The sequence below is a fragment of the Pavona decussata genome, unplaced genomic scaffold (assembly GCF_977016875.1).
Source record: "Pavona decussata unplaced genomic scaffold, jaPavDecu1.1 SCAFFOLD_238, whole genome shotgun sequence".
Lineage (NCBI taxonomy): Eukaryota > Metazoa > Cnidaria > Anthozoa > Scleractinia > Agariciidae > Pavona > Pavona decussata.
In genome coordinates this window covers 1,085,001-1,097,500 of record NW_028145643.1, presented here as the reverse complement: position 1 = coordinate 1,097,500, position 12,500 = coordinate 1,085,001, and the positions used below count along the sequence as shown (strand labels likewise).

Sequence of the window (12,500 nt, the reverse complement as noted above, 5' to 3'; positions counted from 1 at the left end):
AACAATGTATGGCAAATTTTTCCCAAATTATTGAAACTGAAAAATGCATGGTTTGCCCCCAATTTTCTTTTCCGATTCCAATAACTTTGGCCAAGATCTGCTTTCCCGCATAGTTATAAACCGGGCAAAAATCTCTCTGTTTTAACAGACACTGTTGTTAAGAAACCCAAGTTTCTCGCACCATACTGAGGTGAAGAACATTATTGCGCAGTAGCAAAATGAGGCACCATCCTTAATTTACTAGAAACAGTCAGAAAATTCTGCATTTTAATTGTTAACTAATTGCTGCCAAGAGGTCAGTAAAGAGACTTTCAGTACAATGTATCAGTCAGCAAACCATGTTAAGTCATATTTTCACCCTGTCTAGACCGGGATTTGGGGGGGGGGGGGGGGGAAGGGGCATGTCCATGGCAACTTTGAAAGTAAATAATCTCATTAAAATTTGAGCAAATGGCCTAAAACGTTTTTCAGAAATTTATCTGGGAACAAATTGATGTCATTGGTTACTGCTTATTGACTGTGATGTTGCTATGGCAACCAATTTTTGATAGGCCATTTTTTCAGAAAATGGGAAATCCTTGTTACTTTTTTTGAAACTTTTTTTAGCCCATTTTAGTGTTTTACTTCTTTTATTGGTTCCCATTACTTTTCATTCTGTTTTGACACTTTCCAGTGAAGTTTGGGGGGAAATCTAGAAATCCAAGATGGTGGATTCAAGATGGCTGCCATTTGACTATCGCAATGTCATTACAACATCATTTGATGTCATCACTTGTTGCAGACCGACTTACATGTACTATCTCTCCTCCAAGTCTCATTGTCATAGCTGTTACACTTGCAAAGTCATGGAAGGGGGGTGGGGAGTCCGTAGGTTGCTTGCATTTTCGAGAAAAGTAATAAGCTTTTCCTTGTTTATTTAGCATTAAATACAACAATTAATACACAACTTAGTTTCTTCCATGACAAATGGTCTCTTAAATAGAGCTTATCTAGAGAAATTTCAATTTCAAGGCCAAAAAGGCACTTATGACAGTCTGGCCAAAAACCTTTCAATTTATTATTTTATAATTATTGATTGAAAAATACCATAAATAATTCCGTGTGGTATTAAGGTATATATCCTTTATTAGGTTCAACATTCTAACAAATAATAAAATTAATTGAGTCTTCTTTCTCATCATTCACCATGCTATCCACTGTAGCAGAGCTTTTAGCCTGTACAGCAGGGGTACTAGGCACAATTTCCAACAAAGTGCAGATCTACAGTATGCTAAACACTCGCCCTAATTTGACAGTCTTATACATGTACATTTGCCCCAAAAGCATGACACAAAAAATACTCAAGTGCCTGCTTTCCTAGTTACAGAGCTTTATATTGCACGGTTTATTTTTATTTTAAGTACATGACTTTTAATACAACGTAACAATATTTCTTCACATTACTGAAGTACATATTTACCTTACAAAGTTATCACTTGTTGTTGTTTGATCTTTCATTCCAGGTTGTAGAACAGTGTCATGTAGAAGAATATATACACCTACCTACCTTCCTACCTGCCTACCTTTCTACCTACAATCCTGGTCAAAAATGTTGGGGTGATTTCTAAATCTCAACACAAAAAACCTCCCCACCCCCTGCCCCCATGCAATGTTGTCATCTTGCTGTGTTTATGTACACTTAGAATGACTTCAGTGACTTTCAACTTTGCTTGAGGGAGGGGGGGGGGGTCTTCCATAAATTTGCAAATTTATGATGGCACCACTATGCTCATGGTGGCTAGTTATAGATATTGAGAACGCAAATGTACACTGTAAATGCTTTTTTCATATCTGTGCTATAGAATATTGGCCAGGATTGTACCTGAGTCCCTTACAGCTCGGAGCTAAAATAAACATAAGATGTAAATTATGAATCCACATCGCTGATAGTCCATACTTTCTATGCAAAGTTATCAGTTGTTGTTGTTTGATCTTTCATTCCAGGTTGTGGAACAGTATCATGTGGAAGAATGACAGTTTATTTAATGGAGGAAACAAATTGTGGTAAGATGCCTTAGGGCTGCCATAAACGTTAAAAACGTTTTATAATCTTTATAGCAAGGACTGATAGAGTGATAGATTGTTTGCTTGCTTCCTTGATTTCTTGCCCTGGTGGGTGGGGGTTGGTTGTGCAAAGCATGGTTACAAGCATTGCAAACACCTATTTGAATGCATCTTTTATTTGACAGCTACTTTATAGATTTATTATCTTTTTAATCTTAACAAGAACTCTCTTAGATTGCCGCCTACTTTAGCTTCCTTGTCACCTACTCAATATTTGCTGAAACCCTTGAGTGGGTGGGTGAATGGTTTGTTGGTTGGTTGATGGATTAAGTAAGATTAAATGACAGGAAGGTTTATCCTTTTTCAGCCCTAGGTTTGGTGACATCTGTTATTGAGTTACCTTTTTGCCTTTATTGCTTTTGACTAGCAGCTAGTCTAGTGGCTACATACCATTTAGAAACAGACATTTTGCGATTTGGCTCGTCAATCACAAAATGGCTAGGGTGATGAGACCAATCAGCCTTGATCACACAACAACTTGATAAATAAATTAATTACCATACTTTTCTGTTGTTTGTAGCTACAGTTTGAGAACTTAGTGGTTTAGACTAACATGGCAGCTGCTGCATCATCATCAGCCCTGGCGAGCTCTGAAGAGAAGACGAATGGAACCAAGCTGAGCAGACTTCTCATCGATGGTGGAACAACAGTTCTTAGGAGAGTGTTTGATAGTTACCATCCACCCACAAACTTGGCGGCTGATCTCAATTCTTATTATTCCATTCTTAACAAACTTTTTCGTCGAAAAATTCTGAATGGTCATCAGCGGGACAAGCTGTTCCCACCAGGTGGAGCCGCCCCAGACTCCAACACTTTTGACATTACTCTGTTATTCCTCCTTCTGACAAACATTTGTGGACTCTCCCCTCCCCTGTCAGGTTGGCATTCTAAGCCACTGCCAAGTGACACCTCTTGTGAGGCAAACCTTGCTTGCATTAAGTTTTTCCGTAATCAGTTGTATGGTCATGTTGCAGCCACTGGTGTTGATACACCAACTTTCAAAGCTTTGTGGCAGGAAATCAGTGCTGTTCTTGTGGCTCTTGGGTTAGGCCAGGCGGAAATTGATAGACTGAAGGTAGAGCGCGGTGGAGAGGAAGATTATCTTGATGCCTTACGTGCCTGGGCAGAGAGTGAAGAGGACATCAAAACACAGCTAAAGGACATACGTCAGCTTCAGACCTCAACTAAACAGACTGTTCAAGAGAGCAAGTTTACACTGGACCAAGTACATCAAGCTGTTACTGAAATTCGTCAGACACAACTTAACCAAGACCAGGAAGATGAAAATGTCTTAAAGAAGCTTGCCAAGATTGACACCAAAAATGATGTCAGATATTATTCAGAGAGATATTTAGAAGGAACTCGTGAGTCGGTCTTTGTTAAGGTTGATGGCTGGTTGAATGACAGAAATTCTCCAAATCGTGTAATGGTGATTAGCGGAAATGCAGGGATGGGAAAATCTGTTATCGCAGCTGAGATGTGCAAAAGAATGCAAGAAACTGGCAGACTGTCAGGAAGCCACTTCTGTCGTCATGATAAGGCACGCCACAGGAATCCCAAGGTAATGCTGCAATCCCTAGCGACTCACTTATCCTGCTGTCTACCAGAATACAAGAAAACTCTTGTGGCACAGCTGTCTAGAAATTTAGTTTTAGATATCAATGACATGGAAGTGGCAGATCTGTTTGAATTACTCTTTGAATTACCTCTAATCAACTTAGAGGAATCTGGTTTTAACTTCGTTGTGGTAATAGATGCTTTAGATGAAAGTGAATACCAAGGACGGAATGAACTTGTAGACGTGATTGCCAAGTACTTTAACAAGCTTCCACTTTGGATTCGATTCCTCGTGACAACACGACCTGAAATAAACATTGTGGAGAAGCTGAAAAGTCTGCAACCCTTACTGCTGGAGCCAAATGATGAAGAGAACTTGAAGGACATTCGCATTTACTTTGAACATCAACTAAGCGACATGTTACATGCTGAACGTCATGATCTGATCTTGGAAGACCTTGTTCAAAAGTCAGATGGAGTCATCTTATGTGCTCAATTTCTTATCGATTTCATAAAGAAGAATTTTTCAATTCTAACGTTGGAACAGCTCGACAGCACCTTACCATCAGGTATTTCATCTGTTTACCAGTCTTATTTCAAGCGTTTAGAGACTGAACTTTGTAAGGAACTGAAGATTACCGAAGATCAATTTTTCAGTTTCCTAAGTGCGATCACGGTTTCAAGAGAACCGTTACCCCTCGGTTTCGTTTCAAAGCTGTTGTTTCCGAGCACCTTATCACCAGCTGTCCAGCGAAAAGTGAACCAAGCCATTGCTTGCATCTCGTCACTTTTACCTGTTCACGATGGTTGCATTCATTTCTTTCACAAGTCAGTAAAAGACTGGTTGACGAACAAGGCATTCTACGGGCAACACAACTTCAATGTGAACGAAAGCGAAGGCCACAGGATCCTCTCCAGGCTTTGTATTGATGAATTTGATGACATTAAACGAAAAGGAGTGGGCGCCTCCCAGCGGTTCTGTGACTCTACAAAGTATGCCTTACAATATGGTGTTCAGCATATGCTACAGTTAAATGAGGATGCGAGATCGTACAGCCTTGATGAAGTTGCTAACAACTATGTGCTTGACATAGAGCTTGTGTATGCAAAGCTGTGTGTAAACAGTACAACAGCCTCTGACGATATCCTTTGTGTTACTAAAAAACAGAAAGGCTTGAATCCCCTTTCTGTTGAAATGCAGAACGCCCTTGGAACTTTTTTGTTCCTTTTGAGGAAGCACAGTACATTGTTAAAGGAATTTCCTCACACTATCTTTCAAACTCTGGTAAATGAAGGAGGTCCTGGACTATCTTCTGACGCATCCAAGCTTTTGGATGCTAAGTACTCTAATTTATCATACCTGGAATACTTGGACAAGAATGATCTGCATGGAGCTGTTCAAACCACATTCTATTGTTCGTCTGAAGTGGCTTGTTTTGATGTGTCACCACAGTCAGACTACATGGTATGCGAATGTCGTAATGGAACCATTCAGCTGTGGTCACTTTATACTGGCCAGCTAATATGGCAACGTTCAGTCTTGAAGATAAAACGGTACTTGTCATTTTATGGTGCATTAAGAATGTATCAATGGTACTCATTGTCGTTTTCTCAAATGAGTGAATTTCCCATGTTATATTTTCGCTCTGTTGTATTTCATCCTACTGAGAATGTCATCTTACCAGGAGCCCTAAGTCATGCCTACAGTCTTGACGGAAACCTGAATCGTCTTTTCCCCGAAAGCAAGTGCAGTTTCTCTGTTTGTTCAATTTCTGGCGACAAGATGTTGACTGATTGTCCTGATGATGCTAAATGCCTTATCATGTGGAGTCTGACGAATGGCAGAGAGATAAGTCGCCTCACGCGAGATGAAGATGTTTTATCTTTTGCGTGGTCCAAAGATAGACGGCTGCTTGCAATTTCCCATTCTTCTGGTTCTGTTTGTTTGGTTGATGTTATGAATGGTTTTAGAACACTAGCAGAAACGACTATCTCAAACGCATGCGGGATGATAACATTTTCCCCTGACTATCAATTTCTCTTTTGTAGGCATTTAACAATCTGGAGTGTGGAAGACCGCCTTTTTTGTTTAAGTATCAATATGGAGAACCATGATACTTTTTCTTTAGACGTTTCTTCTAACAGTTTTTCCTATGAACGTTGGAAAATTGAAGCTCGGACTGAGGGTGGTTTTGCTTTAGGAGATCCAATTTGTTGTTTACCTGGTCACGTATTAGCTGGGAAGCCGTCAGTTGCGTTTGTGCTTAATCAACATTCTGTATTATTGAGTTATCCTAGCCGTAGTTTTATAACCAGGTTCTCTCTTGATAAACTGACGAAAGGCAGAGATAGTTATGGTAGAAATACAACTATTGTAAATAATCTCGTATTCTCTATAAATGGTGAAACTATTTATGTTGTGAGTGAAAATACGGCTGAAGGAGACAACCTAACAGCTTGGGACGTTTCAACTGCGGAGCCAAAAGGAAGGAAAAGCAAGCTCAGTGGGGTTGAATGTCAGTTTTACCCTGTGGCTGTAAGACAAGGCATTTTATTGAGATCAAGCTGGAGCACTGTGGAGTTATGGAATTCTGAGTTGTCTCGGTGCATTCGATGTTGGGAGTTGGAAGTAAGCCAAGCAATCGAGGAGGTCATACCAATTTCAGACGAACGCGTAGTATGCACGGAATGGGGCCGAGCGATTATTCTGGATACCACTAGGAAAGTCGGCGTAACAGCAACTAAACGTTTTTCCGGAAAGTTGGTCGCATTAAGTAGTAAATGCCAACTTATAACTTTTGATGGCGGCGTCTTACGCTCAATCCAAGGTGCACTCTGGGTGAAGCCCTTTTTTCCTCTCAATTCTCCAGTACATCGCCTGTCGTTGACAGGGATGTTTTCTCCCACTGAAGAGTTTCTTGTGATTTCTGTTTTAATTAGGTCTGCACCAGGGGTATACGTTCTCGATGCACTGTCAGGAAACACGCGTCACATACTCTGTAAAGCCAAACGAGTTCGCGATTTCAAATTTGTCAGTGACGAAGCATGTGTTGTTGACACCTATGATCCTGCAAGTGGTTACCGTCTTCAATTGTTTAACGTCAGATCAGGGGATCTGCTTAGTCTGCTAGATATTGACTTGGATAAGCAAGTACGAGCTTTGGGAAGTTGTCCCAGAAAGGGTCTCGTTGCCATTGGCGGACAGGACACCAAGCTTAAGTTCCAGGTTCTTCAAGTAAAGTTGCCAGGAACGACTAAAGACAACACAAAAAACAAAAGGTCAGTGCTTGTTCATGATAGAAAGACTATACTGTACTTTCCCGGTAAAATGCTGAGCTCTAAATGTATGCCGCCATCGATAAGAGACGCTGGTGTGCATTTGAGTTCCGCTATCTATATTTCTGCTATTTCATGTTATTTAGTTAGACGTCTTGAGTGATGGCACCCCCTTGCAGGACTAGAAATTTTTTAATAAATGTTTGAATAAAGAAAAGTACTTTTTTGCGCTCAAATACATTTCACGCTGCATCAGTTCAAGTTACGTACCTTACTCCCATCCCTACCCCTTCCACATTCAAACTTACTTTCAAATGGCATTACCTCTTTGAAAATGTCATACAATCGAACCTCTATTAAGCGGCCACCTATTCAGCGGCGATCCACTATTTTACGATCAATTATCCAAATTCCAAAACTGTTGTTAGTATATAATACTGTAAATAAATTCCAATTAAACGGTCACCTCTTGGCCGTCTTGATGAGAGTTTTCGTATTGTTTTTTACCTCTATTAAGCGACAACCAAGCATTTAATATCACTGAAAAATGCGTGGTTACCCCCAATTTCCTTTTTTACTTTTGAATAAGTAGGCACCTTCCTTAACAAAATAGAGGTATGCGTAGAATGTATGCGCAGTAGCAAAAGAGGCACCGTCCTTAACTGTATTACTTTTGTTTGGTTTTGTCACAGGTGCGAGATCACGCAACAAGAGTGAAAAAGGATCGACAGGTGAAATTTTTCAGTGAACTCAATGATTAGACACACAGCCCTGTCAGATGCAGCAATAGATAATTTTTGCACTTTAAAACAGACGATACTAACTTGTCACTCATAGAACCAAATTTGAGTTATGTAGTATGGTTCTCACTTTTGAGTTTGTGGCTGAAATTCAAACAGTTTACATAATAACAAACAAAAGTGGTGTTTATTATGATGTACAAGGTAGTTTTTACTTTTGAGTCGGTGGATGAAATCCTAAAGTGTTACCATTCAAATGAAAGCTACTGAGCAGAACTTTCCTGTGGTGCTGTTTATGGTGCTGTACAACGTCGTTCTAACTTTTGAGTCTGTGGATGAAATCCTAAAGTGTGACCATTCGAATAAAAGCTACTGAGCAGTTCTTTCCTGTGGTGCTGTTTATTATGCAAAACAGGGTGGTTCTAACTTTTGAGTCTGTGGATGAAATCCCAAGGTGTGACCATTCAAATGAAAACTACTGAGCAGTACTTTCCTGTGGTGCTGTTTATTATGCTTTACAACGTCGTTCTAGCTAAAGAGAGTTCGAGTCTAAAGTGTGACCGTTCAAATGAAAGCATTACTTTCCTCTATGTCACTCTTAATGTATTTTGCCTTCTCATTCTGTAGACGAAATTCTCTAACATAAACATTTAAATGATAGCACTACATGCTAACAACAGACGTTGACAAAGTGTATTCTTTACTGTGGTCCTGTTTGTTTCAGTGTGCAAACAAAATTTGCTGAATTTTGGGCCACCACGGAAGTGATTGCGAAATAGACCATTTCTGATATATTAAAATTCAAGCTTGGCAACGAGGCTTGGGGGAATAAAACAAAAGATATTAATTATTCATCTCTGAGCCTCAATGCAATTTCTGTTGTTTTATTCTCCCAACCCTCGTAGCCAAGCTAGAATTTTAGTATAAGGGGAATGCTCTATTATATGTTACATGCCAAGATAACTAAGTTCTTTATACTTTTTAGGCATTTCATTGCGACGTGCATATAACTAATAGGAAAAAGCTGCTTGTGATAGTCGACCGTACTACACGTAATTTAAATGCGCCGCAAAAGACTTCGCGTTTCTTGCGCTATCCAACATTGCAAAGGGGAAAGGGGGAGGGTGTTCGTACGATTTATGACATTCTTTGTAGTTCGGGGTCAAGTTGTTTGAAAGCCATTTAATGCTAATCCTCTGATTTAAAGTTAGTTAAAGTCAAAACTCGGAGACAAAAATCTTTTGGAAGCATCCTTAATGATTAACAATTAAACAAGGATCAAAGTTCACATTAACCTAGGATTAGCATAATCGGCCTTTGAACAACTGGACCCAGAAGATAAAGGAAATTAGCAAAATTAGTGTCACGTCTGCTGAAATTGGAAAAACAGATGCAGCACATAGGATTGGTAATTTTAACAATACTGAGTAGTTTAATTTTAGGAGAAGCAATCGTTCATTTTCGTATGAAGACAAATCAAGAAAACGAACTTGGTTTTGCAAAGGAGCCACGATTTAGAACAATATTGAGTAGATTATTTTGTTTTTTATGTTGTACATGGGTTCTTTTAATTCTTTTAATGTTTTTTGACAGCTTGAATTGATAACAGTTATCTTTAACTGAGCTGGTATCCTGTATATCTCTTATATTATGACAATGATTATGATTATTGTCTAAAGTGTTAACCGAAAAGGAGGTAAAAGAATGTTCTCAGTCAGGTTAATAGTTAGTGCTAATAATAATAATAATAATAATAATAATAATAATAATAATAATAATAATAATAATAATAATAATAATAATAATAATAAATAATAATAATAATAATAATGCGTAGTTTGTTTTTAGTGCTTAAGTTTATTCTTAGCTTCTATGTAGGTTTTAAGGAGGACTCAAATTCTATAGTTTATAAATGTGATGTTTTTGTTATTAATTTTAGCTTTCTAAATTGTAACAAAATACAATTAACAAGGAAAATATTTAAGTGAAAATTCAACGTGTCGAAACGTCGTGACAAAGTTATAAATAATGATAGCTGGTGAAGTAATTTCTGCTGGAAAAAGTCTCAGAATACAACACTTGATGAAACCATGGAAATCCTTGCTGGAAGAACATTCTCTTACAACTGGTTTGACGACCCACATTCTAGATATCAGCAGGTCAGATCAGTCTGGACTTTTGAGATTGGCAACCAAAGATCAGCTCTTTCAATTTGATGGAACACTATTTGAACAGGACGATGGCGTTGTAATGGACTCACCCGTTGGGCCTCTTATGGGTAATGCCTTCTTGTGCTCTGCAGATGAGAAGCTGGAGCGTGAAACCAAGATGCCCGAATTTTATAGGCGATACGTCGAGGATACTTTAGCTACATTTCCTAATACAGTTACTCCAACATCCTTCCTGTCAGCACTAAACGGTTGTCATGCCTCTATACAATTCACAATGGAGATTGCATCTAACAACAAGCTGCCGTTCGTCGGCATGATGATAGAAAAGAAAGGCTGTCAGTTTACAACACTTACAACACTTACACACTTACAACCTTTTAAGACCAGAGATCTGCTAATGCTGTTTGTAAGCGACTAAAGGATCTTGGAAAGAAAACAACGAAACGATCTACAACGACATGCTTAAGATTGCAAGAGACAAATCCCGTTTTAGTCATCAATGATTGTGTTGTATACATTTCAGTGCGATGCTGATTATGTTGCCTATACCACACGCCATCTTCATCAGCACATACAGAAGAGCATAAATCTTCGGCTGTTAGCAAGCATGTGAAAGATCACGGAGTCAAGACCCAAGTTGAGCTGACGAACATGTTTTCCTTGCTTAAAAAGTGCAACGGAAAACTGAATTGTCTAATCCACAAGATGCTGCTCATTCAAATAAAGAAGACTAACACTGAACATATGGTCGGACTCATTTCGCACCAAAGGTTTTACTTAAATTACTTCACCAACTGTCATTTTTTTTTTTTTTTATAACCTTGAAAATGAAGTCATGTTGATCTCGAAACGTCGAAATTTCTCGCTTATTTTCGTTATTACGTAATTATAAATAGTTTTCTTTTAATTCATCATTGCAAATTTTATAATGCAGGCGAGCTACCCTGCCTAAGTAAAGTTACTGTACATCAAATTAAGATTAAGTAGAACAGAGTTTTATGCATAAGTGGGATAACTTTTGAGTGCCTACAGGAACGCTGATTAATACGTTTGTATTGTTTTGTCCAGTAAATAGAATAGTTGATTTTCGTTGCTTAACTTAAGATAGTTTGATGGTTTTAAGGGTACGTTTTTCGTCTATTACTAGCGCATGCGTACTACAAAGTTTGTTACAGGGCTGCAAATAACGGCCGGTCAACGGACAATGTCCGGTCAAAATTGGGTATTGACCGGACAAACCCTTGGATTGCCGGACATCTTGTCCGGTCCTTTACCGACTCTCCTCGATAATCACGAGGGACAACATTCATGTTTCCGAAAGAAAAAAAAACGGACATAAAACTAGACAAATTAGTGGTCGGGAAATTCCCTGTAGTCGCAAATTTCCACGATGTTATCAAGTCCTATCGCAACCGCAAATCATCGTGTCTTCCGTTATTTTATTTACTTTAAATGTTCCCAATTAGTAGAGGGTTTTACCTTTGGCTAGATACCATGATTGACTCTTAAATAAAGTGATTGATTGTTTGATTGATTGAATGATCAAAAAGCACCCTCACAAAGACTTATCTCGTGGCACCAAGAATACTCCACGTAGCATTTGTTGCAAAGTGTGAAAAGCGAACAAACCATACGTTACTTCCGGCACACCCTGCCAAACATGCTTGGTTAATAAGCTTTCTGGTGATTTCAACACTCGATGCAACATTTTGGAGCGTATAAAAGTGGAAGAATAAGGGCGTCTTAAAGGGATTCTAAATGGAAGAAAGTCAGCAAGCACAACAATTTTGCCAGATGTAAAGTCGAAACTGACAATTGCGGTTGTATCTTGCGTAAGCGTTCCACGTATTGAATGCGAGGCTGCTTCTGCAGTAAAGAGTAGTTAAACTATTAACTTGTAATTTTTATTGTAGACTGTTCACAGTCCCCCTATTTTTTCCGTGGGATTCTCGAGACCAGTACGCTTCTATGGAGCTGCCGCCATCTTGGTTTGTAAAAGCGAGTGCGATATGGGGAGAGTGTCTAAACTGTCGAGGGGAGGGGAGCGGAGTTGGGAGGCGGCGGGAAAAATAGGAAAAATTTCGTTTCCTCTCCCTCACTATACCAACACCCACACCCGCTCCCCTCGGTAGTTTAGACACTCACCCCAGATCACGCTCGCTTTTAGAAACCAAGATGGCGGCGGTTCCATCGAAACGTCACGGTCTCGACAATCCCACGGAAAAATAGGGGGACTGTGAACAGTCTATTTTTATTGCCAATTGAAACCGACTTGATTCAGTTGTTTTTTAGTTATATTAAAAAGGAGTACTGTGCAATCTGGGTTTACTATCGCAAGAGTTACGACTGTTAAAATTTGACCGGCCAAAAATGGGTAGTGTCCGAGCAAAAACATGTTTGATCGGACAACGTGACCGGCGCCTGCCTGTTAGTTATTTGCAGCCCTGTGTTAAGGGTTCAGTTATCAACTAAAGGTACACAATTTAGATTTAACAGTAAGATCGATTTTATAAATTTGGTCGCTAAGTTCTTGAAGAACAGAGTATGATTTCCTTTTCTACTTTGAATAAATAATTAACTGTTTATGTATGCGATTTTATTATTAATGTAATGACACAGGACTCAAGCTTTTGCTTAACAGAATACTCTGTAT

General features: G+C 39.0%; 3 protein-coding genes across 8 annotated transcripts in view; 2 read left to right on the top strand and 1 right to left on the bottom strand.

The window, feature by feature from the left end:
• LOC146457648 (uncharacterized) overlaps positions 1-12,500 on the top strand; it is a 103,105-nt gene that overhangs the window by 6,390 nt on the left and 84,215 nt on the right. The window contains exons 2-4 of one of the 5 annotated variants that reach the window (XR_014858403.1): positions 1,984-2,043; positions 2,624-6,939; positions 7,629-9,394. Coding sequence is in view for 1 of the 5 variants with exons in the window: in XM_085091600.1 (XP_084947726.1) it covers positions 2,657-6,939; positions 7,629-7,653 (4,308 nt within the window). In the remaining 4 variants the exon portion in view is untranslated. Of the gene's footprint in view, positions 1-1,983; positions 2,044-2,623; positions 6,940-7,628; positions 10,197-12,500 lie in introns of those variants that run through there. The other 4 variants (XR_014858406.1, XR_014858404.1, XR_014858405.1 and 1 more) reach the window with 4 other exon arrangements.
• The window catches only part of LOC146457647 (uncharacterized), a 103,033-nt gene that overhangs the window by 6,318 nt on the left and 84,215 nt on the right, over positions 1-12,500 (top strand). Inside the window, exon 1 of one of the 2 annotated variants that reach the window (XM_085091598.1) lies at positions 201-295. The exons of the other annotated variant lie outside the window; for it this stretch is intronic. The gene's annotated coding sequence lies outside the window, so the exon portion shown is untranslated. Of the gene's footprint in view, positions 1-200; positions 296-12,500 lie in introns of those variants that run through there. 2 annotated transcript variants of the gene reach the window in all.
• The window catches only part of LOC146457655 (uncharacterized), a 94,423-nt gene that overhangs the window by 66,236 nt on the left and 15,687 nt on the right, over positions 1-12,500 (bottom strand). The window lies entirely within an intron of this gene.